The sequence below is a fragment of the Microcebus murinus genome, chromosome 19, assembly GCF_040939455.1.
Source record: "Microcebus murinus isolate Inina chromosome 19, M.murinus_Inina_mat1.0, whole genome shotgun sequence".
NCBI lineage: Eukaryota > Metazoa > Chordata > Mammalia > Primates > Cheirogaleidae > Microcebus > Microcebus murinus.
The window spans coordinates 15,766,847-15,790,143 of NC_134122.1; the positions used below are offsets into that span (position 1 = coordinate 15,766,847).

Sequence of the window (23,297 nt, forward strand, 5' to 3'; positions counted from 1 at the left end):
CCCTCAATTGTGAGTCTAGCTCCCCCCAACCCGTTAGTCCCTGAAGAACACCACCACCATGTGAGCACCATAGTGTTAATCAGTCAGTACCAATTTGATGGCAAGTACATGTGAAACCCATTCTTCCGATCTTGTGTCACCTCACTTCAGATAATGGGCTCAAGCTCAATCCAGGAAAATATAAGTGGTGCTATATCACTGTGATTTCTTATAATTGAGTGATATTCCATTGTATACATATACCAAATTTTAATAATCCACTCATGAATTGACAGGCACTTGGGTTGTTTCCACATCCTTGCAATTGTGAATTTTGGTGCCATAAACATTTGGATGCAGATGTCTTTATTATAGAATGTCTTTTGCTCTTTTGGGTAGATGCCTAATGTCATTGCTGGATCGAATGGTATTTCTATTTTTAGCTCTTTGATGTATCTCCAAATTCTTTTCCACAGAGGTTGCACTAATTTGCAGTCCCACCAGCAGTGTAAGAGTGTTCCTGTCTCTCCACATCCTTGCCAGCGTTTGTTGTTTTGGGATTTCTTGATACAGGCCAATCTCACTGGGGTTAGATGATATCTCATTGTGGTTTTGATTTGCATTTCTCTAATAATTAGAGATGTTGAGCATTTTTTTATATTTGCTGGCCATCATTCTGTCTTCTGTAGAAAAGTTTCTGTTCATTTCCATTGCCCATTTCTTGATGGGGTTGTTTGATTTTTTTCTTGTTGATTCTTTTAAGTTCTAGATAGATTCTTGTTATCAGACCTTTATTGGAAGTATAGAGAGCAAATATTTTCTCTCATTCTGTAGGTTGTCTATTTATTCTAATAATAGTTTCCTTGGATGTGCAGGAGTTTTTAATTTGATAAGATCCCATTTGTTTATTTTTGTTGCTGTGGTGATTGCTCTAGGGGTCTTCTTCAATAATTATTTGCCTATGCCAGTGTCTGAAAGGGTCTTCCCTACATCTTCTTCTAGGATTCTTAAGGTTTCATGCCTTAGGTTTAAGTCTGTTATCCATCTTGAGTGAATTTTTGTGAGAGGTGAGAGATAGGGATCCAGATACCCTTGGATATCCTTAATACTCCTCTCTTGCCTGATTGCTATAGCTAGGACTTCAAGCACTCATCTGCACTAGGTTACTGGGGGATGAGGTGAGAAATGCTGATATTCTGCCCCTTCCAGAAAGATACCTTAGTTCTTGATTGGAAACTTGGGGAAGAGGGAACCCTGTATTTTTGGCTGAAACTGCCTGGAGTAAAGTTGTGTCACATTGGGCTGGGGGAAGGGAGAAAGAGAGAGAGCGATTCAAATGACACATGATTTCACTGTTCCTAACAAATTTAATGGATTTTTTTGAATAAATGTATCTTCATTTATATATGCTCTTAGGATGTGCTATGGTTTGAGTGTGTCTCCCAAATTTCATGTGTTGGAAAATGAATTCCCCATGTGGCAGTAATAAAAGGTGAGGCCTTTAAGAGGTGATTGTATCATGAGGGCAGAGCCATTGGATTGATATACTCATTCATAAATTAATGGATTAATAGGTTATCAAGGGAGTAGAACTGGTGGCTTTATAAGAACTGGAAGAGAGACTCGATCAACCATATTAGCACACTCAGTCCTCTCACCATGTGATGTTCTTTCAGGACTCTGTAGAGAGTCCCCACCAGGAAGAAGTCCCTCACCAGATGCCCAGCTATGTCCTAGGACTTCCCAGCCTCCATAATTATAAGAAATAAATTTCTTTTCTTTATAAATTATCCAGTTTCAGGTAACCAACAAAATACAGACTAAGATGGGATCATTTGTAAAGGCTTTAAGTGATCATATTTTAAAACAAATTTCATCAGGTCTACTGGGGGTATAGGTTCACAGGTCTCTCACATTGCAATTCCGGAAAATCTCAAAAATTTTCCATATAAAGTGTAGCTAACTTTTTCTCCTTCCTTCCTAAAAGAAATAATTAACTCTTCTTTTAGTCTTTTCATATGTTGAACATACTGCAATTGTAACAAATCATATTTGACTCTTCTCACTGTGTCTTCCTTCATAGAGTGTCTGGTTCTGGTAAAAAAAAAAAAAAAAAAAGTAGGCTGTATAGACCTAATTTCTTAAGCTGTAGAAAACAAAAATCTATGTCTTCTGCAATGATTGGACAAAATTGTCTTTAAAACTATTCCAAATTTCTGTTCTGATATCTTTGGATTTATTTTCTGAAGCTATGTGGTATAGTCAACATGACTAAGTATCATTCATATGTACCATTCATAAGTACCATTCATAAAATTTACCTTGAAAATAAAGGTCATAGAGTCCACAATTTCTTAGGAAAAGTCCATTTAAGACTCACTACTTTTCTGAGCTTGCATTCCCTTTTAATGTTGGCAAAAGATTTATTATTATAAACTTATTACTGTATTTTTTAAAGCTTTTCTACTCTGTTGAGATGACTTCCTTCTTAAGGATCCAGGTGATAAAATCATTTCTCTGAATGCATTAAATTATGTCTTTCAAAGATTTAAATACACACTGTATCATGTTAATTCACATCCTTTCTACTATTAATATGTAAATACCTTTTCCTTCCCCTCTGATTCCCTGAGGAACTATCCAGTACTCAAAATTTTTCAAGCTCAAGTGATATTCGGGAAGTCTCTAAAGAAATGACTCACACGTTCTGTTTTGACATCTGTAATATTATCCCCCAGTTTAGCTTTCATGAAGCCACCCAGTCTAAAACAGATGCCTAACAGACATCTGCCTCTATGACTCTTGTCTTAAAAATACAGGATATAATGTCTAAGGAGTTATCTGGGAATTCTGAAGATATAGATGTACAAAATGAAAGAGAGAAAATCCTGAAGCAGCAGCCTCAGGAGTTGCTGAATTCCGAAGTGCTTATTAAGGAACTGATAAAGGTAATGTAATGCGATTTAATGATCAACATATGCTAGCTTCATTCCTACTTAACAGTATGCCTTTGGAGCCAAGGGCTCATTGTGGTTCTTCAGATCTATGTGTATTTCTCCCAGTAGAACAGAAGAGTCTGTGTGAAACTGAGGTAGTAGTCCATAGGGGTCCAAGGTATTGAGTTTATTTGTCCAGTAAGTATTCTTTACTTAATTATGTTTCCTGGATTTTCTTTAGATCTATTTTACCTATCCAGTCATTCTGGCTGTAAAAAACATCTCCCTTGCAGTCCAAAAAGGGGAGTGCTTTGGATTGCTTGGATACAACGGAGCTGGAAAAACAACTATCTTCCAAATTTTGACTGGGGAGATAAGTGCTACCTCTGGGGAAGTATTCATTGATGGCCTTAACATCACCGATAATGTCATAAAGGTAAGAGGCTATTACAGTCTAAGATATAAGAAGTATAATGACTCCAGGGGTTCAGGTAACAGGCAGATGGCCAGGGATAATGGATGGGAATTGTAGTAGGTCTTGATGTTGTTTCAGTCATTGGATTAGTCAGAGAGAAATTTTTGAAGCGAGAGTGAAGCAATAAGAGTACAATCTAAAACAAGAGTGGATTTTTTGTGTGCTCTTTGAAACTATTGGAGTAAAAGGCAAGCTTTTTCAACAGTGCATCTAACGGATGCCATATGAGATGCTGTAACAGTGTAAGGATTGCAAAACTGGATAGAAAGAGATGATTTCCAATTCAGTTGTAACTGAGCCCTTAGTACATCTTACTGAGAGCTCTGAAGCAAGATGGCCTTTCAAAGTCATCCCAAATCAAAGCAAGGTCATCAGCCTTTGTACCTCTGTGTTATCCAGTCCTTGGCTGCACATGCCACCTGGGAGAGAGGGTATAAACTTTAGGAAGAATCTAAATGTGGAGAGAATTTCAAGAAGAAGAGATAGTCAGTTTGTCAAATGCCAGGAAATCTCAGGCAAAGTAAAGCCTGAATAGTATAGATTTGATTTATTAGTAGAACTTCGTGGATGAGATTGGCAAGAATAATTGCCCTAGGATCAGGTAGGTGGTAGTGATGGCAACCTTAGTAGTCTTTCTTAGTAGTAATTCTTTCTTCATCACTTCACATGGGCACTATCACCAAGGAATCAGGAATATGGGTGGGGGAGCCTGTATGCTGTAGGAAAAATAGTAGTCTGGTAAGGAGAAGTGAAACTAAGAATGTCCGTTACACTTTGAAGAAGGTTTGCTGTGGGGCAAAGAAAAGAACTAGAATTTACCCATATATGCGAGAAGGAAACAGAAAATATTTCATATGTTGCATAACTTGAGCACATTTATACTAGAATGAGAGAAGTTGAAAAAATAGAGGAAGGAGTGAGTTGTTCCTGCCAGCTGGTCCTCACAGAGGAAGGGATATGTAGGGGTCTCCCCTAAATATTTTTCTCCGTACCACGTACCAAATCCTCTTCAGTGGCATAAGGGTGGTATAAAACAGTCCAGTCCCCTGACGGTGGGGAATGCAGAAAAGGATTAAGTGAATTTGGTGCCAGGGAGCAAAAGCTGAATTGGGAAACAAAGAGATAGTCCATTTAAAAATGTCAAATTTAGGCCGGGCGCTGTGGCTCACGCCTGTAATCCTAGCTCTTGGGAGGCCGAGGCGGGCGGATTGCTCAAGGTCAGGAGTTCAAAACCAGCCTGAGCAAGAGCGAGACCCCGTCTCTACTATAAATAGAAAGAAACTAATTGGCCAACTGATATATATATAAAAAAATTAGCCGGGCATGGTGGCACATGCCTGTAGTCCCAGCTACCCGGGAGGCTGAGGCAGAAGGATCACTTGAGCCCAGGAGTTTGAGGTTGCTGTGAGCTAGGCTGACGCCACGGCACTCACTCTAGCCTGGGCAACAAAGCGAGACTCTGTCTCAAAAAAAAAAAAAAAAAAAATGTCAAATTTAAAAAGAGACCAGGCATACACACAAAATATGAGCCTTTTGCATGGACTGATTCTGAGCTCAGTAAAATCTGAGGGAACTTTTTCAGAGAATCTCTACAAGTTTGCTATTCTGAAATATCTCTCACATTGTATGTGACAGATGGTGATATCTTCATTTATTCAGGCATTTAAAACCCATCTTTAATATTGTCTTTTTATTATGATAAAAATACATTCTATGAAATTTATCATTTTAACCATTTCTGAGTATGCAATTCAATGGCATTAAGTACATTCACATTCTTGTACAGCCATGGCCACTATCCATGTACAGAACTTTTGAAGCTAAAACTGAAAATCTGTACTCATTAAACAATCTCTGTCTTTACCCCCAGATAACCATTGTTCTACTTTCTGTCTCTATGATAGGTACTTCATATAAGTAGAATTCATATTAATATTTGTACTTTTATATCTGACATACTTCATCTGGTATAATACCTTCAAGGCATACCAGTGTATTAGAATTTCATTCAGTCTTAAGGCTGAATAATATTCCATTGTAGGAGCGTATAACATTTTGTTTATCCATTTATTCTTTGATGGGCATTTGCATTGTTTGTACCTTTTGGCCATTGCATATAATACTGCTATGAACATTGGTGTACAATTATCTTGTTGAGCCCCTGCTTTCAATTATCTTGGATGTATACCTAGAAGTGAAACTGCAGGATCACATGGTAATTCTATGGTTATTTTAAAACGAACTTCCATATTGTATTCCACAGCTGTTGCACCATTTTATATTCCCACTAGCCATGCACAAGAGTTCCAATTTCTCTATATTGTCACCAACACTTCTTGACTTTTTTTTCTTTTTTTAAAATAGCCATCCTAATGGGCATGAGATAGTATCCCATTGAGGTTTTCTTTTTTGTTTGTTTTCAAGACAGGGTCTTTCTTTGTTGCCTGGGTTAGAGTGCAGTGGCATCATCATAGCTCACTGCAACCTCACACTCCTGGGTTCAAGTGATAATGCTGCCTCAGCCTCCCGGTAGCTGGGACTACAAGTGTGTGCCACCATGCCCAGCTAATTTTCCTATTTTTTGTAGAGATGAGTTCTTACTATATTTCTCAGGCCTGGCCTCAAACAACCCTCCCACCTTGACCTCCCAATGCACTAAGATTATAGCCATGAGCCACTGCACCAGGGTTCATTATGGTTGTGATTTGCATTTCCCTATTTGTAATGCTGGGCATTTGTTCATGTGCTTAATTGGCCATTTCTAGATCATCTTTTGAAGAAATACCTATTCAAGCCATTTGCACAATTTTATTTTTTTTTATTTTTTTATTCATATCCACTGAAATTTTTATTCAGCACTTCTTATAACCTTTTTTTTTTTGCTATACATGTTAAGTTTATTTTTTTTTAATTTTTTTTTTATTTCGGCATACTATGGGGGTACAGATTTTAAGGTTTCAATAAATGCCCTTTCCCCCCTCCCCCCACAAGTCTGATTCTCCAGCATGACCATCCCTCAGATGGTGCACATGTCACTCATTATGTATGTATATACCCGTCCCCCTCTCCCCTCCCCCCTCCCCAATACCCTGTTACTGTAGTACCTATGTGTCCACTTAGGTGCTACTCAGCTAATACCAGTTTGCGAGTATATGTGGTGCTTGATTTTCCATTCTTGGGATACTTCACTTAGTATTATGGGTTCCAGCTCTAACCAGGAAAATATAAGATGTGCTATATCACCATTGTTTCTTAGAGCTGAATAGTACTCCATGGTATACATATACCACATTTTATTAATCCATTCTTGGATTGAAGGACACTTGGGCTGTTTCCACAGCCTTGCAATTATGAATTGTGCTGCTATAAACATTCGAGTGCAGGTGTCTTGTTTGTAGTGTCATTGGATCTTTTGGGTAGATGCCCAGCAATGGAATTGCTGGATAAAATGGTAGATTCACTTGTATCACTTTAAGGTATCTCCATATTGCTTTCCACAGAGGTTGGACTAGTTTGCAGTCCCACCAGCAGTGTAGGAGTGTTCCTCTCTCTCCACAACCACGCCAGCATTTGTTATTTGGAGACTTTTTGATAAAGGCCATTCTCACTGGAGTTAAGTGATATCTCATTGTGGTTTTGATTTGCATTTCCCTGATGATTAGAGATGATGAGCATTTTTTAATATGTTTGTTGGCCATTCTTCTGTCTTCTTTAGAAAAGTTTCTGTTCAAGTCCTTTGCCCACTATTTAATAGGGTTATTTGATTTTTTCTTACTGATTTTCGTGAGTTCTAAGTATATTCTAGTTATCAGCCCTTTATCGGTTATGTAGGATGCAAAAATTTTCTCCCATTCTGTAGGTTGTCTGTTTACTTTCATGATTGTTTCTTTGGCTGTGCAGAAGCTTTTTAGTTTCATCATGTCCCATTTATTTATTTTTGTTGCTGCTGTGATTGCCTTTGGGGACTTCTTCATAAACTCTTTGCCTAGGCCGATGTCTAGGAGAGTTTTTCCAACATTTTCCTCTAGAATTCTAATGGTTTCATACCTTAGGTTTAAGTCTGTTATCCAGCGTGAGTTGATTTTTGTGAGAGGTGAAAGGTGTGGGTCCTGTTTTAGCCTTCTACAAGTGGCTATCCAGTTTTCCCAGCACCATTTATTGAAAAGGGATTCTTTTCCCCAGTGTTTGTTTTTGTCTGCTTTGTCAAATATTAGATGGCTATATGAGGATGATTTTATATCAGGATTCTCAGATCTGTTCCACTGGTCAATATTCCTATTTTTGTGCCAATACCAGATTGTTTTAATTACTACAGCTTTGTAGTATACTTTGATATTTGGCATATTAATACCTCCCATTTTGTTTTTGTTGCCTAGAATTGCTCTTGATATTCAGGGTCTTTTTTTGGTTCCATACAAAGCGTAAAATTATTTTTTCTATATCTGTGAAGAATGCTGATGGGATTTTAATAGGTATTGCATTGAATCTGTAGATCAGTTTGGGTAGTATAGACATTTTAATGATGTTGAATCTGCCGATCCACGAGCATGGTATGGATTTCCATCTGTTTACATCCTCTGCTATTTCCTTCCTCAGTGTTTCATAGTTCTCCCTGTAGAGGTCTTTTACCTCCTTGGTTAAGTATATTCCTAGGTACTTTAATTTCTTTGTTGCTATCGTGAAGGGTATTGAGTCTTTAATTTGGTTCTCGATTTGTATGTTGTTGGCGTATATGAATGCCTCTGATTTCTGTGTATTGATTTTGTTTTTTTTGTTGTTGTTGTTGTTTTTTATTTTATTTATTTATTTTTTTGAGACAGAGTCTCGCTTTGTTGCCCAGGCTACAGTGAGTGCCGTGGCGTCAGCCTAGCTCACAGCAACCTCAGACTCCTGGGCTCAAGCGATCCTTCTGTCTCAGGCTCCCAAGTAGCTGGGACTACAGGCATGAGCCACCATGCCCGGCTAACTTTTTCTATATATATTAGTTGGCCAATTAGTTTCTTTCTATTTATAGTAGAGACGGGGTCTCGCTCTTGCTCAGGCTGGTTTTGAACTCCTGACCTCGAGCAATCCGCCCGCCTCGGCCTCCCAGAGAGCTAGGATTACAGGCGTGAGCCACCCCGCCCGGCCTGTGTATTGATTTTGTATCCTGAGACTTTGCTAAATTCATTTATGAGTTCCAGGAGTTTCTTGGTTGAATCTTTGGGGTTTTCTAAATATAATATCATATCATCAGCAAAGAGTGAAAGTTTGATCTCTTCTGCCCCTATTTGGATACCTTTAATTCCACTTTCCTATCTGATTGCTGTAGCCAGGACTTCCAACACTATATTGAATAGAAGTGGAGATAGTGGGCAGCCTTGTCTGGTTCCAGTTCTAAGTGGGAATGCTTTCAGTTTTTCCCCATTTGGTATGATATTGGCTATGGGTCTGTCATATATGGCTTATATCATTTTTAGGCATGTCCCTTCTATGCCTATTTTCTTAAGTGTTCGTATCATGAAAGGGTGTTTAATTTTGTCAAAAGCTTTTTGTACATCTATTGAAAGAATCATGTGGTCTTTGTTTTTGCTTCTGATAATGTGGTGAATTGCATTTATAGATTTGCGTATGTTGAACCATCCCTGCATCCCTGGGATGAAGCCCACTTGGTCATGATGGATTATTTTTTTTTATAAGCGTCTGGATTTGGTTAGCTAAGATTTTGTTGAAAATTTTTGCATCTATATTCATTAGGGATATTGGTCTGTAGTTTTCTTTTTTTGTTGGATTCTTTCCTGGTTTTGATATCAGAGTAATATTCACTTCATAAAAGGTGTCTGGGAGGTTTCCATTCTTCTCGATGTTGTGGAATAGTTTCTGCAAGATAGGTACTAGTTCTTTTTTGTAAGTGTGGTAAAATTCGGGTGTGAAGCCATCTGGACCGGGACTTTTCTTTTTAGGGAGATTTTTAATTGCTGTTTCTATTTCAGCTGTTGAAATTGGTCTGTTCAGGGAATCAATTTCTTCCTGGTTGAGCCTAGGGAGGCTGTGTGTTTCTAGAAATTTGTCCATTTCCTCCACATTTTCCAGTTTGTGTGAATAAATATTTTTGTAGTACTCATAAATTATATCTTGTATCTCTTTGGAATCAGTTGTGATATCTCCTTTTTTGTTCCTGATGGAGCTTATTAGAGAGTTCTCTTTTCTGCTTTTCGTTAGCTTAGCTAGTGGCGTGTCAATTTTGTTTATTTTTTCAAAGAACCAACTTTTTGTTTTGTTAATCTCCTGAATAGCTTCCCTGTTTTCAATTTCGTTTAGTTCTGATTTGATCTTGCTGATTTCACTCCTTCTACTGGGTTTGGGGCTGTTCTGTTCTTCTTTTTCCAGCTCTTTGAGTCGTTTCATTAGATTGTCTATTTGTGATCTTTTTGACTTTTGGTTATAGGCATTTATGGAGATAAACTTTCCTCTCAGAACTGCTTTAGCTGTGTCCCAGAGGAGTTGATAACTTGTCTCTCCATTGTCATTTTCTTCATAGAATTTTTTAATTTCCGTCTTGATTTCTTCATTTATGAAGTAATCATTTAGCAGGAGGTTGTTTAATTTCCACGTTTTTGTGTAGAAATGTGAGTTTCTGTTAGGGTTGATTTCTACTTTTATTCCACTGTGATCTGAGAAGATACATGGTATCATTTCTATTTTTTTTAATTTCTTGAGGTTTACCTTGTGTCCTAGGATATGATCAATCTTAGAGAATGTCCTGTGAGCTGATGAGAAGAATGTATATTCAGTGGATTTGGGGAAGAATGTCCTGTAAATGTCAGTCAGACCCAATTGTTCTAGAGTTTTGTTTAAGTCCATTATTTCTTTATTAATTTTCTGTTTGGAGGATCTGTCTTGAGCCGTCAGTGGGGTGTTGAAATCTCCGGTGATTATGGAGTTGCTATTAATCCATTTGCTTAGATCCAGTAAGGTTTGCTTTATGAAACTGGGTGCACCTAAGTTGGGTGCATATATATTTAAAATTGTTATCTCTTCTTGTTGAACTGCGCCCTTCACCATTATGTAATGACCCTCTTTGTCTTTCACTACTTTTGTTGGTTTAAAAACTAAATCGTCTGAAATTAGAACTGCCACACCAGCCTTCTTTTGGCTTCCGCTTGCCTGGAATATTGATCTCCACCCTTTTACTTTTAGTCTATATGCATCCTTGCAGGTTAGATGTGTTTCCTGAAGACAGCATATACTTGGCCTGTATTTTCTTAATCATTCAGCCAGCCTATGTCACTTGAGTGGAGAGTTTAAACCATTCACGTTTATTGAGAGAACTGATAGGTAAGGTAGATTACTTTTCCTTCTGTTGAGTTGGATGTTGTTGCTTTGATTTCTCTCTTGATCCATAGAGATATCTGGCCTTTAATCTTTGGGTGTTGATTTTTTTTTTTATTCATGCATTTCTATTATGGTGTTCCGTGTGTAACACTGTTTTGAGTACTTCTTGTAGGGCTGGTCTTGTCTTGGTGAATTCTCTGAGCCTTTGCTTGTCTGGGAATGTCTTTATTTCTCCTTCATATATGAAGCTTAGTTTTCAGGGAATAATATTCTAGGCTGTTCATTGTTTTGTTTCAGAAGAGTGACAGTGGGGCCCCAGTCTCTCCTTGCTTGTAAAGTCTCATTAGAGAAATCTGGTGTTATTCGTATTGGCTTTCCCTTGTAGGTTACTTGCTTCTTTCTTCTTACAGCTCTTAGAAGGGCCTCTTTAGTTGATATTTTGGTCAGTCTGATGACTGCATGACGTGACATCTTCCTGTTTGCATTGAATCTCCCAGGGGTCCTCTGGGCTTCTTGAACTTGTATATCAAGATTTTGAGCAAGGCCTGGGAAATTTTCCTCTATTATATCTTCAAAAAGCTTGTCCAGCCCTTGAGTGTTGTCTTCTTCCCCTTCTGCTAACCCTATGACCCTCACGTTAGGTTTTTTCACATAATCCCACAGCTCTTGTAGGCTTTGCTCTTTTCTCTTGTTTCTCTGCTCTATCTCTGTGACTGATTTATTTAATTGGAAGGTGTTATCTTCAATCTCTGAGATTCTTTCTTCTGTTTGATCTACCCTGTTCTTGAGACTTTCCACAGTATTTGGTAGTTCCCTGAGTTGATTCTTCATTTCTAGGACTTCGGTTAAAGTTTTCTTCACTGTGTCGATCTCTTTAGTGAACCTTTGTTCCATATCCTGGAGGCTTTTTGTGGTTTCTTTGTGTTGGTTATTGAGTTGTTGTTGCAGGTTGGTGAGTGTTCTTATGATCCACATTCAAAATTCCTCTTCTGTCATTTCAGTTGCCAGGTTTTGGTTGTTGTCTGTTTCTAAGGGGCTGGTGCTCCTCTTTGGGGGTGTGTTTTCCGTTTGTTTCTTCATATTTCCTGAGTTCTTTCGGTGATTTCTTCCCATGTCAATCAGTTGTTGTTTCTTTCCTTTAGGTTTTCGTTTGGGTATTCACACGTCTTTTTTAGTTTCTGAGCCAGTAGGTGGAGTTGCTCTCTGGCGGCAGCCGTCACTGGGTTGTGTCTGCAGGTCTCTCTACCCGCTGGGGAGCCAGCAGTCCGAGATGTAGTGGAGGGGAAACAGTCAGTTACCCTACCCTTCCTGCTGGTGTCTGGGCTGTTCTGGCGGCCTCCCGTCTTCTGTCTCCTTAATTACACAGGTGGAGATAGATGGCAGGAACGGGAGCAATTCCTATCTCAATCCACCCCCAAGGCGGGGCTAGAAACTTTGGAACTGAAGGCCCAGCCCCAAGTAACCAGAGTGTGTGGGTCATAACGTCTCTCTGACTTGTATTCACCAAAGACTACTTCCTACTAGGCTCGGCCCTGCCCAGGCAAACTCCAGGGTCTGGACATGCAGAAGACCTGTGCAGATAGAGACTGCCCTGAAGCCGGCAGGCCCGTAGCCAATCCCAGGGAATCCCGTCTTCTGTCCCTTTAATTGCACAGGTGGAGATAAGCGGTAGGAATGGGAACAATTCCTATCTCAGCTCTGCCCCCAAGGCGGGGACAGAGACTTTGGAGCCAAAGGCTCAGCCACAAGACACTAGAGCGTGGTGGACGTAAAGTCTCTCTGCCTTATAGCCACTAAGGGCAGTCTCCCACGAGGCTCAGCCGTGCCCAGGCGGGCTCTGCACTCTGGACACAGAGCGCGGGAGACCTGTGCAGTGAGAGATTGTCCTGAAACCAGATCCACCAGGCCCCATGTTCTGTCTCTTTAATTCCACAGGTGGAGATCAGCGGCAGGAACCAGAGCAGTTTCTATCTCGGCTCCGCCCCCAAGGCGGGGATACAAACTTTGGAGCCAAAGGCCTAGCCCCAAATCCCCGGATGTGGGGGTCGTAAAATATCTCTGCCTTATAACCACTGACAGCTGCCTCCTGCAAGGCCCAGCTCTGCCCAGGCGGGCTCCACACTCTGGGCATGGAGCGCGGGAGACCTGTGCAGGGAGAGACTGACCAAAAGCAGGCAGGCAGGCAGGCAGTCAATGGGACCCACCTTTCCCTGCCTTTTGTCTCTTTAATTTCCCAGGTGGAGATAAGCGGCAGGAATGAGATCAGTTTCTGTCTCAGCTCCGCCCCCAAGGCTGGGACAGAGACTTTGGAGCCCAGGGCCGGCCTCCGGGTCGCAGGAGAGTGTGGAAGGCAATGTTTCTCTGCCTTAAATCTGCCAAAGGCAATCTCCCCTGTAGCACTGCCCCGTCCAGGCAGGGTCCACTCTCTGAGCACAGAGTCAGTGCCACTTGTGCAGCAAGAGACGGTTCAATATCAAATTGGTGGAGCAGTGGCGCGTACCAGCGCTTTCTCTGCACCTCCTCTCCAAACCCCGAGCCCAAGTCACCGCCAGAATGCTGAGTCAGCGCTGGAATGCAGGGGCGGGAGCGGTGCCAGAGGGGCAGAGGGAGGGGGTCCTAATGGATCGAGGAGTCTAACTTTGCACACTCTGACCTCTTAGTGCTATCCCAAACCTCCTCTATATCCAAAGTCAAAGCCTCCTTCTGTGTAAACTCCCCTTAACCTTGACCTGGGAGTGTTCTGCAGGGAGATGCCCAAGTGGGCTCTGGTTCCTGCTGCGCGGAGAGCGGTTGCTGCACGGGGATCCTCCCCCGCCTTAAACTGCGGCCCGCTGTGTGCTCTAGGGAACTCAGCGCGCTCCCTGCTCTAGTCTCCTCTCCACACGGCTTAGTCCCGCGCTGCCACGTCTCACCAACTTCAGGCACCTCCCGCCCAACGTTAAAGTGGAGGTTGGTGTAGGAGGGGGTGTTTCTCAGCACCGGGTAAGGCTGGCGCCACTGCCAGCCGGCAGCGGCTTACACCGCGCCTCGCTCCCTCCCTGATGTGTGCCTCTGAATCCCCGAGTTTTGCGGAAGAATGATCGGTTCACCTTTGCATTAGGCTGCAAATGGTCTTATCCCTCCGATTCCTGGTGGAGGGATAAGACCTTTGCAGGCTTGCAAAGCTGGTCTCGTGGAAGTGCAGATCGCTCGAGTGTGGCTATCCACTTTCTTCACTTTTCGCTCTGGGAGCAGAGAGCCAGGAGGGCACCCCTACTCCGCCATTTTTTTCACGTGTTCTCTCCATTTGCACAATTTTAAATTGGATTGTTTGTTTTTTGTTGTTGTCAAGTTGGAGGATTTTTTAAATATATTCGGGATATTAATCCCATATTAATTATATATGATCCATAAATGTTTTATCCCATTCTGTGGATTGCCTTTTCCAGTGTCCTTTGGTGAACAAAAATTTTAATTTGATGTGTCCAATTTATGTAATTTTTTGTTGCCTGTAACTTTGGTGTCATAGTCACAGAAATCAATGCCAAACTCAATGTCATGGCCACATTGGTAAGCTTCAGTTCAGTGACCAAACTATTAATAGTTCAAATCTATTTCTCTGGCTCCTAGGCTTTGTGCAACTGAATCCAAATCAACAGAATGGGTTGACTAATTTCTACAGTGATACACTTTGCAGTCTCCAGTTGGGGTTGGAGGTGGGGGCCAAGGGAAAGGCTTTGCCACTAGTTCAGCCTTACTGTAGAACAACATGTACACATGGTTGTGCAAGTCAAACAGTGCAGAAACATCCACGGTGACCATGCCCCTTGGAATTCCTGATTGATAAGGGTAGTATCTCATATTCTAATACTCCTCCAAATTGATGGGATCTAAAATTTAATTTTTAACTTCTTTATCCCCAAGATCATTCAAACTGAACTAGGAAACCTATTATCCCAATGCCCTACAATAGATTCAACAACCATAATTTTGTTGCCCTTTAGGAAAAAAAAAATCTTGGTAGTACTCTTAGAAGCATGGCTTGGAGGACTGCAGGTCTTCCATCTCATCCATGGATATAGACTGCGATAGGTGACTTGGATCTTTACTGAAGGCAATTCTTGTAATTAGGTGAGGCCAAAAATTGGCTATTGTCCTCAATTTGATGCCTTGCTGGAATACATGACTGCTCGAGAAATAATGATCATGTATGCCAGAATATGGGGAGTTTCTGAGCCCCAGATTGGGCCATATGTGAAGAAATGTTTGAACTCACTGGAACTGGAGCCTCATGCTGACAAGATTATCAGCAACTTCAGGTGAGTCGCTATGCTGCTGCTCTTTCTTGTTAATGCTACATTATGAGATGTTTCCTTAATATTCCTGATGTTTGAAATAAATGCCCACATCTCCACCTAAGGTGCTATGTCCACAGTTACCTAATTTGTAAAACATTTAATGTTCTGGTAGGTTTCAGGTGCCATTAATGAACCAAATCAATGTAGTTCCATATCTTTCCCTTACAGAAAAGAAACTCAAAATCTTAGTTTTATTTAAACTGTGGCCCTGAACCTCAGAAGAAAACATCTTCTTCTTCCTATTGTCCCTGTGATTCTTTCTCTCTCAAATAAGGAGTAATATAGGCCCTTGGAATTATGATGGGGTTTATGTGCCTGGGAAACCGTGCCAGCCTAAAAACATGTAGATAAATGCTATTGATAATGCTGCCAAATCAGCAACATAAATATCACTCCCCTATATCTCAATTTAAAATGAATTGATATATGCCCCTGTACTTTGGGCTGTTACTTCATCAAAGTCATATCTAAACAGCATTCAGGATTTCCATGTTTAGTGTTTGCTGGGACTCTCAGCATTTGAGATATTTGTACTAAATCTCTCCTGTAAATAGCTGATATGTATAGCCTCCTCTTCTTCCACTTTCACTTTCTCTCTCCTTCTTTGGCCATATAGTGGAGGAAACAAACGTAGGCTCAGTACTGCTATCGCCCTAATGGGAAAGCCCGCAGTCATCTTCCTGGATGAGCCATCAACTGGCATGGACCCAGTAGCCCGACGCCTGCTCTGGAACAGAGTGACACAAGCATATCAAAGTGGAAAAGCTGTCATTATAACCTCCCACAGGTGTAGCTCATCTAGAGGCTTGGTTGAGGGTTGGCATGAATTTTAGTGGCTATAAGAGGGAATTATTTGGGGCCAGGAATATTGGACAGTGAACTTTCTTCAGTTTGTGAGTGCCTCGTTAGGTATTAGAATTCATGTTAATCCTAATGAATGAAATGGGCAGGAATCCTCATTTAGTTAAAAAATCAAGAATGAGGAAAAAATAGGAGTTCAGGAGATGTTTTATGGGAGGATTGGGCACTCTATTATTTATCATTTGAAAAATCCCACTTCTCAACTATGAGCTTCATGATTGGCAAGTGCAACTTGCAATTGAAAAATAGGGTCACAAAATCCCAGCTCTGATTAAACTACATAATTTTCTCCAAAGGAGAACTTTTTAGTCTTACGATGACCTGCTCTCCTTTTCTTGCAAGTATGGAGGAATGCGATGCCCTCTGTACCCGTCTAGCTATCATGGTGAAAGGGAAGTTCATGTGCTTGGGCAGCCCTCAGCATCTCAAGAACAAGTTTGGCAATGTTTATATCCTGAAGGTCAAGGTCAAAACTGAGGATAAGTTAAAGGATATTAAAACGTTTATCACAGAGACATTTCCAGGTAAATTAATTTGTGCTAACTTTGTTAGAAATGTGTTAAATTATATTTGTTGTTCTCACCATCCCTATGATTTATGTCTTCAATACAAGTTTCCTATGAGTTACTGATATTTATTGATTTTTGATGCTACTCTTTTTGTGATGTTACCATAACCCTCTTGTGTTAGATTATGCTAAAAAGTGTCACAAAAAACAGAGGTTCTCAAAAGCTCTTGCATCACCTAATTAGACAGTTTTATATTTGTGCTGTCATATAAATTATATGTCTAAAGTAATATTTTTCAGCATAGAGTGGACATAACAAAAAAAGAAAAGTATAGGCCAATATCTTTGATGAACATAGATGCAAAACTCCTAAAAAAATACTATTAATAGCAAATCGAATTCAACAACACACTAAAAAGATTATTCATCTCAGGGATGTGAGGATGGTTCAACATACACTTATGAATTCATGTGGTACATCACATCAACAGAACTAAGGACAAAAACCATATGATCATTTCAATTGATACCGGAAAAAGCATTTGATAAAATTCAACATTCCTACATGCTAAAAACTTTCAAAAAACTGGATATAGAGGCTGGGCACAGTGGCTCACACCTGTAATCCTAGCACTCTGGGAGGTCGAGGCGGGCGGATTGCTTGAGATCAGGAGTTCGAAACCAGCCTGAGCAAGAGCGAGACCCCGTCTCTACTATAAATAGAAAGAAATTAATTGGCCAACTAATATATATATATAGAAAAAATTAGCCAGGCATGGTGGCACATGCCAGTCCCAGCTACTTGGGAGGCTGAGGCAGGAGGATTGCTTAAGCCCAGGAGTTTGAGGTTGCTATGAGCTAGGCTGATTCTATGGCACTCACTCTAGCCTGGGCAACAAAAGTGAGACTCTTGTCTCAAAAAAAAAAAAAAAACAAAACAAAACAAAACCAACCAAAAAAACCTGGATATAGAAGGAACTTATATCAACACAGTAAATGCCATATATGACAGACCATCAGTAAGTATGATACTGAATGGTGAAAAACTAAAAGCCTTTCCTCTAAGATCTGGAACCAGAGAAGGCTGCCAACTTTCACCACTGTTATACAACATAGTACTAGAAGTTCTAGCTAGGGCAGTCAGACAAGAGAAAAAAATAAAGGGCATCCAAATTGGAGCGAGTCACGTTATCCTTATTTGCAAATGATATGCTCTTATATCTAGAGAAACCTAAAGACTCCACATAAATATTATTAGAATTGATAAACAAATTCAGTAAAGTTGCAGAATGCAAAATCAATATACAAAAATCAATTGCATTTCTATGTGCCAACAGTAAACAATCTGAAAAAGAAACCAAGAAGGTAATCCCAGTGACAATAGAACAAATAAAATACCTAGGAATAAACTTAACCAAATAAGTAACAGATGTCTATAATGAAAACTATAAAATATTGATGAAAGAAATTGAGAGGACACATAAAAGGGAAAGATATTCCATGGTTATAAATTGGAAGAATAAATATTGTTAAAATGTCCATACTACCCAAAGCAACCTACAGATTCAGTGCAATTTCCATCAAAATACCAATGATGATCTTCACAGAAATAAAAAAAATAATAATCCTACAATTTACATGGAACTATGAAAGACTTGGAATGGCCAAAGTCATCCTGAGCAAAAAGAACAAAACTGGAGGAATCACATTACCTGACTTCAAATTATACTACGGACCTTTAGTAACCAAAACAGCATGACACTGGCATAAAAACAGATACATATACCAATGGAACAGAATAGAGAAAACAGAAATAAATCCATACATCTATAGTGAGCCTATCTTCATCAAAGAAAATACACCAAGAAAATACAGTGGAGAAAGAACAGTCTCTTCAATAAATGGTGCTAGGAAAACTGGATATCTATATGGTGAAGAATGAAACTAGATACTTACCTCTTACCATATACTAAAATCAAATCAAAATGGATTAAAGACTTAAATCTAAGACCTGAAACTATGAGACCACTAAAAGAAAACCTTGGAGAAATGCTTCAGAACATTGGTCTGGGCAAGGACTTGAGTAATACTCTCAAAGCACAGGCAACCAAAGCAAAAATTGACAAATGGGATCACATCAAGCTACAAAGCTTCTTCACAGCAAAGGAAACAATCAACAAAGTGAAGATACATCCCACAGAATGGAAGAAAATATTTGCAAACTACTCATCTATTAAGGAACTAATAACTAGAATATATAAGGAGCTCCAACAAGTCAATAGGGAAAAAATGACATTACAATTGATAATCACAGAAATATAAAAGATTATTAGAGACTATTATGAAGAATTATACATCAAAAACTTAAAAAACCTAGAAGAAATGGATAAATTCCTGAACACATGCTATCTACCAAGATTGAATCAGGAATAAATAAAATCCTGAACAGACCAAAAATGAGTAATGAGATTGACAAGAATAAAAAGTCACGCATCAAAGAGAAGCCCACAGCTTCATTGCTGCTTTACCAAACATTTAAAGAAAAACTAATGTCAATTCTACTCAAACTATTTCTAAAAGATGAAGAGGAGGAAATACTCTAAATTCATTCTGCAAAGCCAGCATTACCCTGATCCCCAATCCAGACAAGAACACAACAAAAAAAAAGGAAACTACAGGTCAATATCCCTGATAAAGATAGATACAAAAATCCTGAACAAAATACAAGCAAACCTAATTCAACAACACATTAAAAAGATCATTCACCATGATCAAGCGGGATCCACCCTAAAGATGCAAGGATGGTTTGACATACATAAATAAATAAATGAATGTGATACATCACATTAACAAAACCAAGAAAAAAAATTATCTGATAATTTCGATACTGAAAAAGAAAGCATTTGATAAAATTCAACCCATCCTGATTTTTAAAAAAAACTGTCAACAAACTGGATGTAGAGAGAACATACCTCAAAATTATAAAGGTCATATATGATGAACCCACAGCCAAAATTATACTGAATGGGGGGAAAATGAAAGCCTTTCCTCTAAGCTCTGAAACAAGGATACTCACTTTAACCACTTTTTATTCAGTATGGTACTAGAAGTCCTAGCTAGAGCAATTAGCAAGAGAAAAAAATAAAGGGCATCCATATTGAAAAGAAGTAAAATTATCTTTATTCACAGATGACATGATCCTGTATTTAGAGAAACTTAAAGACTCTACCAAAAATCCCTTAGAACTGATAAGCAAATTCAGTAAAGTTACAGGATACAAAATCAAAGTACAAGAATCAGTAATATTTCTACATGCCAGCAGGGAAAAACCTAGAAAAGATATCAAGAAAACAATCTCATTTACAATAGCTATCAAAAAAATACCTAGGAATAAATTTTACCAAGGAAATGAAAAATCTTCACAATGAAAAATTATAAAACACCAATAAAATAAATTAAAGACACAGAAAAATGGAAAGATATCTCATATCTTGTGCTCACAGATTGAAAGAATTACTATTTTTAAAATGTCCATACTACTGAAAGCAATCTACGTGTTCCCATTGATATGTGGGAACCAAAAACATTGATCTCATGGAGGCATAGGGAAGAATAATGGTTATCAAAAGCTGGGAAGGGTTACGAGGACGAAGAAAGGTTGGCTAATGGGTATAAACATACAAATACACAGAAGGAATAAGTTCTAGTCTTTGATGGCACAGTACAGTGACAATAGTTTATTATATATTTCAAAATAGCTAGAAGAGAAGATCTGAAATGTTCCCAACACAGAGAAATGATAAATGTTTGAGGCAATGGATATCCTAAATATCCTGATTTCATCATTACATTCTATATGCATGTATCAACATATTACAGGTACCCCATAAATATGTGATTGTACATATTTATGGGGTACAAATGGCCAACAGGTACATGAAAAGATGCTCACCATCACTGATTATAAGGGAAATGCAAATCAAAACCACAAAGAGAATCACCTCATACCTCTTAAAACAGCTATCATCAAAAAGACAAAAGGTAAGTGTTGGCAAGAAGAACAGTTATGCACTGTTGGTGGGAATGCAAATTGGTGCAACCATTATGAAAAATAGTATGAAGTTTCCACAGAAAATTATAAATAGAATTACCATATGATGATTCAGCAATCCCACTGCTGGGAATATACCCAAAGGAATTTAAATCAGTATGCTGAAGAGATATCTGCACTACCATGTTCATGGCAGCATTATTCACCTATAGCTAAGATATGAGAGCAACCATTCATCCACCATCAGATAAATGGATAAAGAAATGCAGTATATATATACATAATGTAGTACTATTTAGCCTTAAAAAAAATGTAAATCCTGTCATTTGTGAGAACAGGGGTGAACCTGGAGGACAGTATGTTAAGTGAAATAAGCCAGGCACAGAAAAAGAAATACTATAGCATCTCACTTATACATGGAATCTAAAAGACTTCAGCTCATGTAGAAGCAGAAAAGAGAATGGTGGTTACTAGGCACTGGGGGTGGAGTGGAATGGGAAGATGTTGGTAAAAGGATACAAAATTTCAGTTAGATGACAGGAATAAATTCAGAAGATCTATAGTATAACATGGTGACTATAGTTAATAACAATATGTTGGCTTCTTTACAACCACTCTTTTAAGAGTATATTTTAAGATTTCTCACCACAGAAAACTGGTTAAGTATGTGAAGTAAAATATATGTTAATTACCCTATTTTAGCTCTTCCACAACACTTACATATTTCAAAACAATGTGTTTTACACAATAAATATACATAATTTTTGTCTTTCAAATAAACGAGTAAATAAACACCCTCAAAAAAAAAAGAAGAAAAAAGAAAAAGAAATGCCCACAACAACAATTAAGATATTGGTTATTTTTAGGGGGGTATAGAGGCTAGAAAGTTATACATGAGAATGAATGGGTTATTATTACTTGATCTGGTTGGGGTAGTTTCATCATTGCTTGTTTTGAATACTTCATTAAGCTTTATGTTTAAAACGTTTCACAATAAAAGGGAGATCATGGAGATAACACATGATTATGATTAATATTAAGAAAATCCACAAATCATTACAAAAATATATTTTTTTCTTGAAGACATTTTAAATCCAGATGAATTCCATTTCCAAATCTGCAAATATATATTGATAAGTTGTAACACATCGGTTTGTTCTAAATTAGGAATGGATACCAGCCTCTTCCCTCTCATTCTGTCAGTGGATTTTTACCTGTGTAAGAAACAAGAGCACATAGCCTGACTTTGGTGATTTATACATATGATTTCCTGTTTCACATGGCAGAGAGATTACATAATCACTAGAATAGCAAGGAGTCCTTGTCTGTTCTTCCCACCAAACACACTATACATGCACACACACAGCCAGGAAGAAATCCCTCCCAGTTCATATTCTCAGCACTATATTTAGAAATAAAGTCTTATACTAACAGTGGAATTTTAGAAGGCTCAGGCTTTTTATACACTGGGCACATGAATTGACAATTTATTATGCCTAAAAGCCTGCTCTCAATAATTGCTATGAACCCCACATAATAAGATTATTTCATGAGGATTAAATCTGATGAAAGCATTAACCATGTTATGCATACCAAAGAGAGTGGGGTCATTGGGTCACATCCTCTTTTGTATTAACCCCATCTATTCATCCTTCCATTGTGTATAATTAAATAGATGTGGCAATATTTTGGAAATTTCAAATGAAATCTGTAAAATTGTTCACTTGTCCCATTTTCCTTTCTTAGGTAGTGTCTTAACGCACGAGAACCAAAGGATCCTTAACTACTCCGTTCCCAAGAAGGACAATGGCTGGGGAAAGGTGACGGTAGAAGCCATGCCCTTCTAACATTACATATTAAGAGAGTACTAATGATGAGGAGTATTTGGGATTCGGGCATGTCCAATGGACACCTGGCACTGTGACAGAAGCAGTTCCTTTAGGTTACTTTTCAGACACCCTTAGACTTTAATTGCTTTAATTTCTGCCCCTAAGTCCCATTATCAGTACATGTCCATCAAGAGAATGGGAACAGAGAACTGCCTCCTCTCAGTTTCTCAATTATCTGTTTCTTTTACTTTCCCATCTCCCCGTTCTGTGCCTTTTGTCCTCCAACATAAACACGATAGGGATTGGGGGGAGTGGAGAAGAGGCCTATCTGGGTTGGAGGCTGAAGGGGAGATTGCAATAGTAACTGCATTTTTGTTGTTGTTAAAGATGTTTGGCATTTTGGAGAGAGCTAAAGAGCAATTTGACATGGAAGACTATTCCATCAGTCAGATAACGCTGGACCAAGTCTTCCTGACCTTTGCTTACACAGATGAAACAGCAGAAAATTATGAAAAATAAGAGCTATGAGATTCAGCGACAGTGACCCTTGTGAACTTTGAGTTGGACTATGAGTTGATGTGTAGAGGGATGTTCCTGTGTGTACATATTTTGGTGTAAAAATATTTATGCAATAAAGATTTCCCCAAAGGAGAAGGTTTGTCTCCTTCTTTGTAGATTTAGATGACATGTGCAAATCTAAAGACATTTGATGAAATCCCTGTTTTCTGTCCTAGAGATATAAAAAGAGAAACACTTATCAGGGTGGGAACAAGGGCCTGTTCCTGAGTATTCTGAAGGTTTGAATAGAAACATCCAGAAATAATGATGCTGTCAGATGGGACAGCCCAAAGAACAAGAGGTTTATGTTTTAGCAGCTGTCAGGGATAAGAAGAGCATAATGCCTGGACCAAATAGTGTGTGGATGCATGTACATGTACACAGAGATGTGCACATACACAAATACACACACACATACATAAATATACACATGCACATATGTGGATATA

General features: G+C 38.9%; 1 protein-coding gene across 2 annotated transcripts in view; it reads left to right on the plus strand.

The window, feature by feature from the left end:
- The window catches only part of LOC105885301 (phospholipid-transporting ATPase ABCA3-like), a 48,608-nt gene extending 25,686 nt beyond the window's left edge, over positions 1-22,922 (plus strand). Inside the window, exons 6-12 of one of the 2 annotated variants that reach the window (XM_012790137.3) lie at positions 2,799-2,927; positions 3,157-3,351; positions 14,815-15,002; positions 15,658-15,828; positions 16,245-16,426; positions 22,208-22,281; positions 22,678-22,922. In XM_012790137.3, coding sequence (XP_012645591.2) covers positions 2,799-2,927; positions 3,157-3,351; positions 14,815-15,002; positions 15,658-15,828; positions 16,245-16,426; positions 22,208-22,281; positions 22,678-22,809 — 1,071 coding nt within the window. In that variant the 3' untranslated portion in view covers positions 22,810-22,922. The remainder of the gene's footprint in view (positions 1-2,798; positions 2,928-3,156; positions 3,352-14,814; positions 15,003-15,657; positions 15,829-16,244; positions 16,427-22,207; positions 22,282-22,677) is intronic. The other variant, XM_012790138.3, reaches the window with a different exon arrangement.
- The last annotated feature ends 375 nt before the right edge of the window (positions 22,923-23,297 follow it).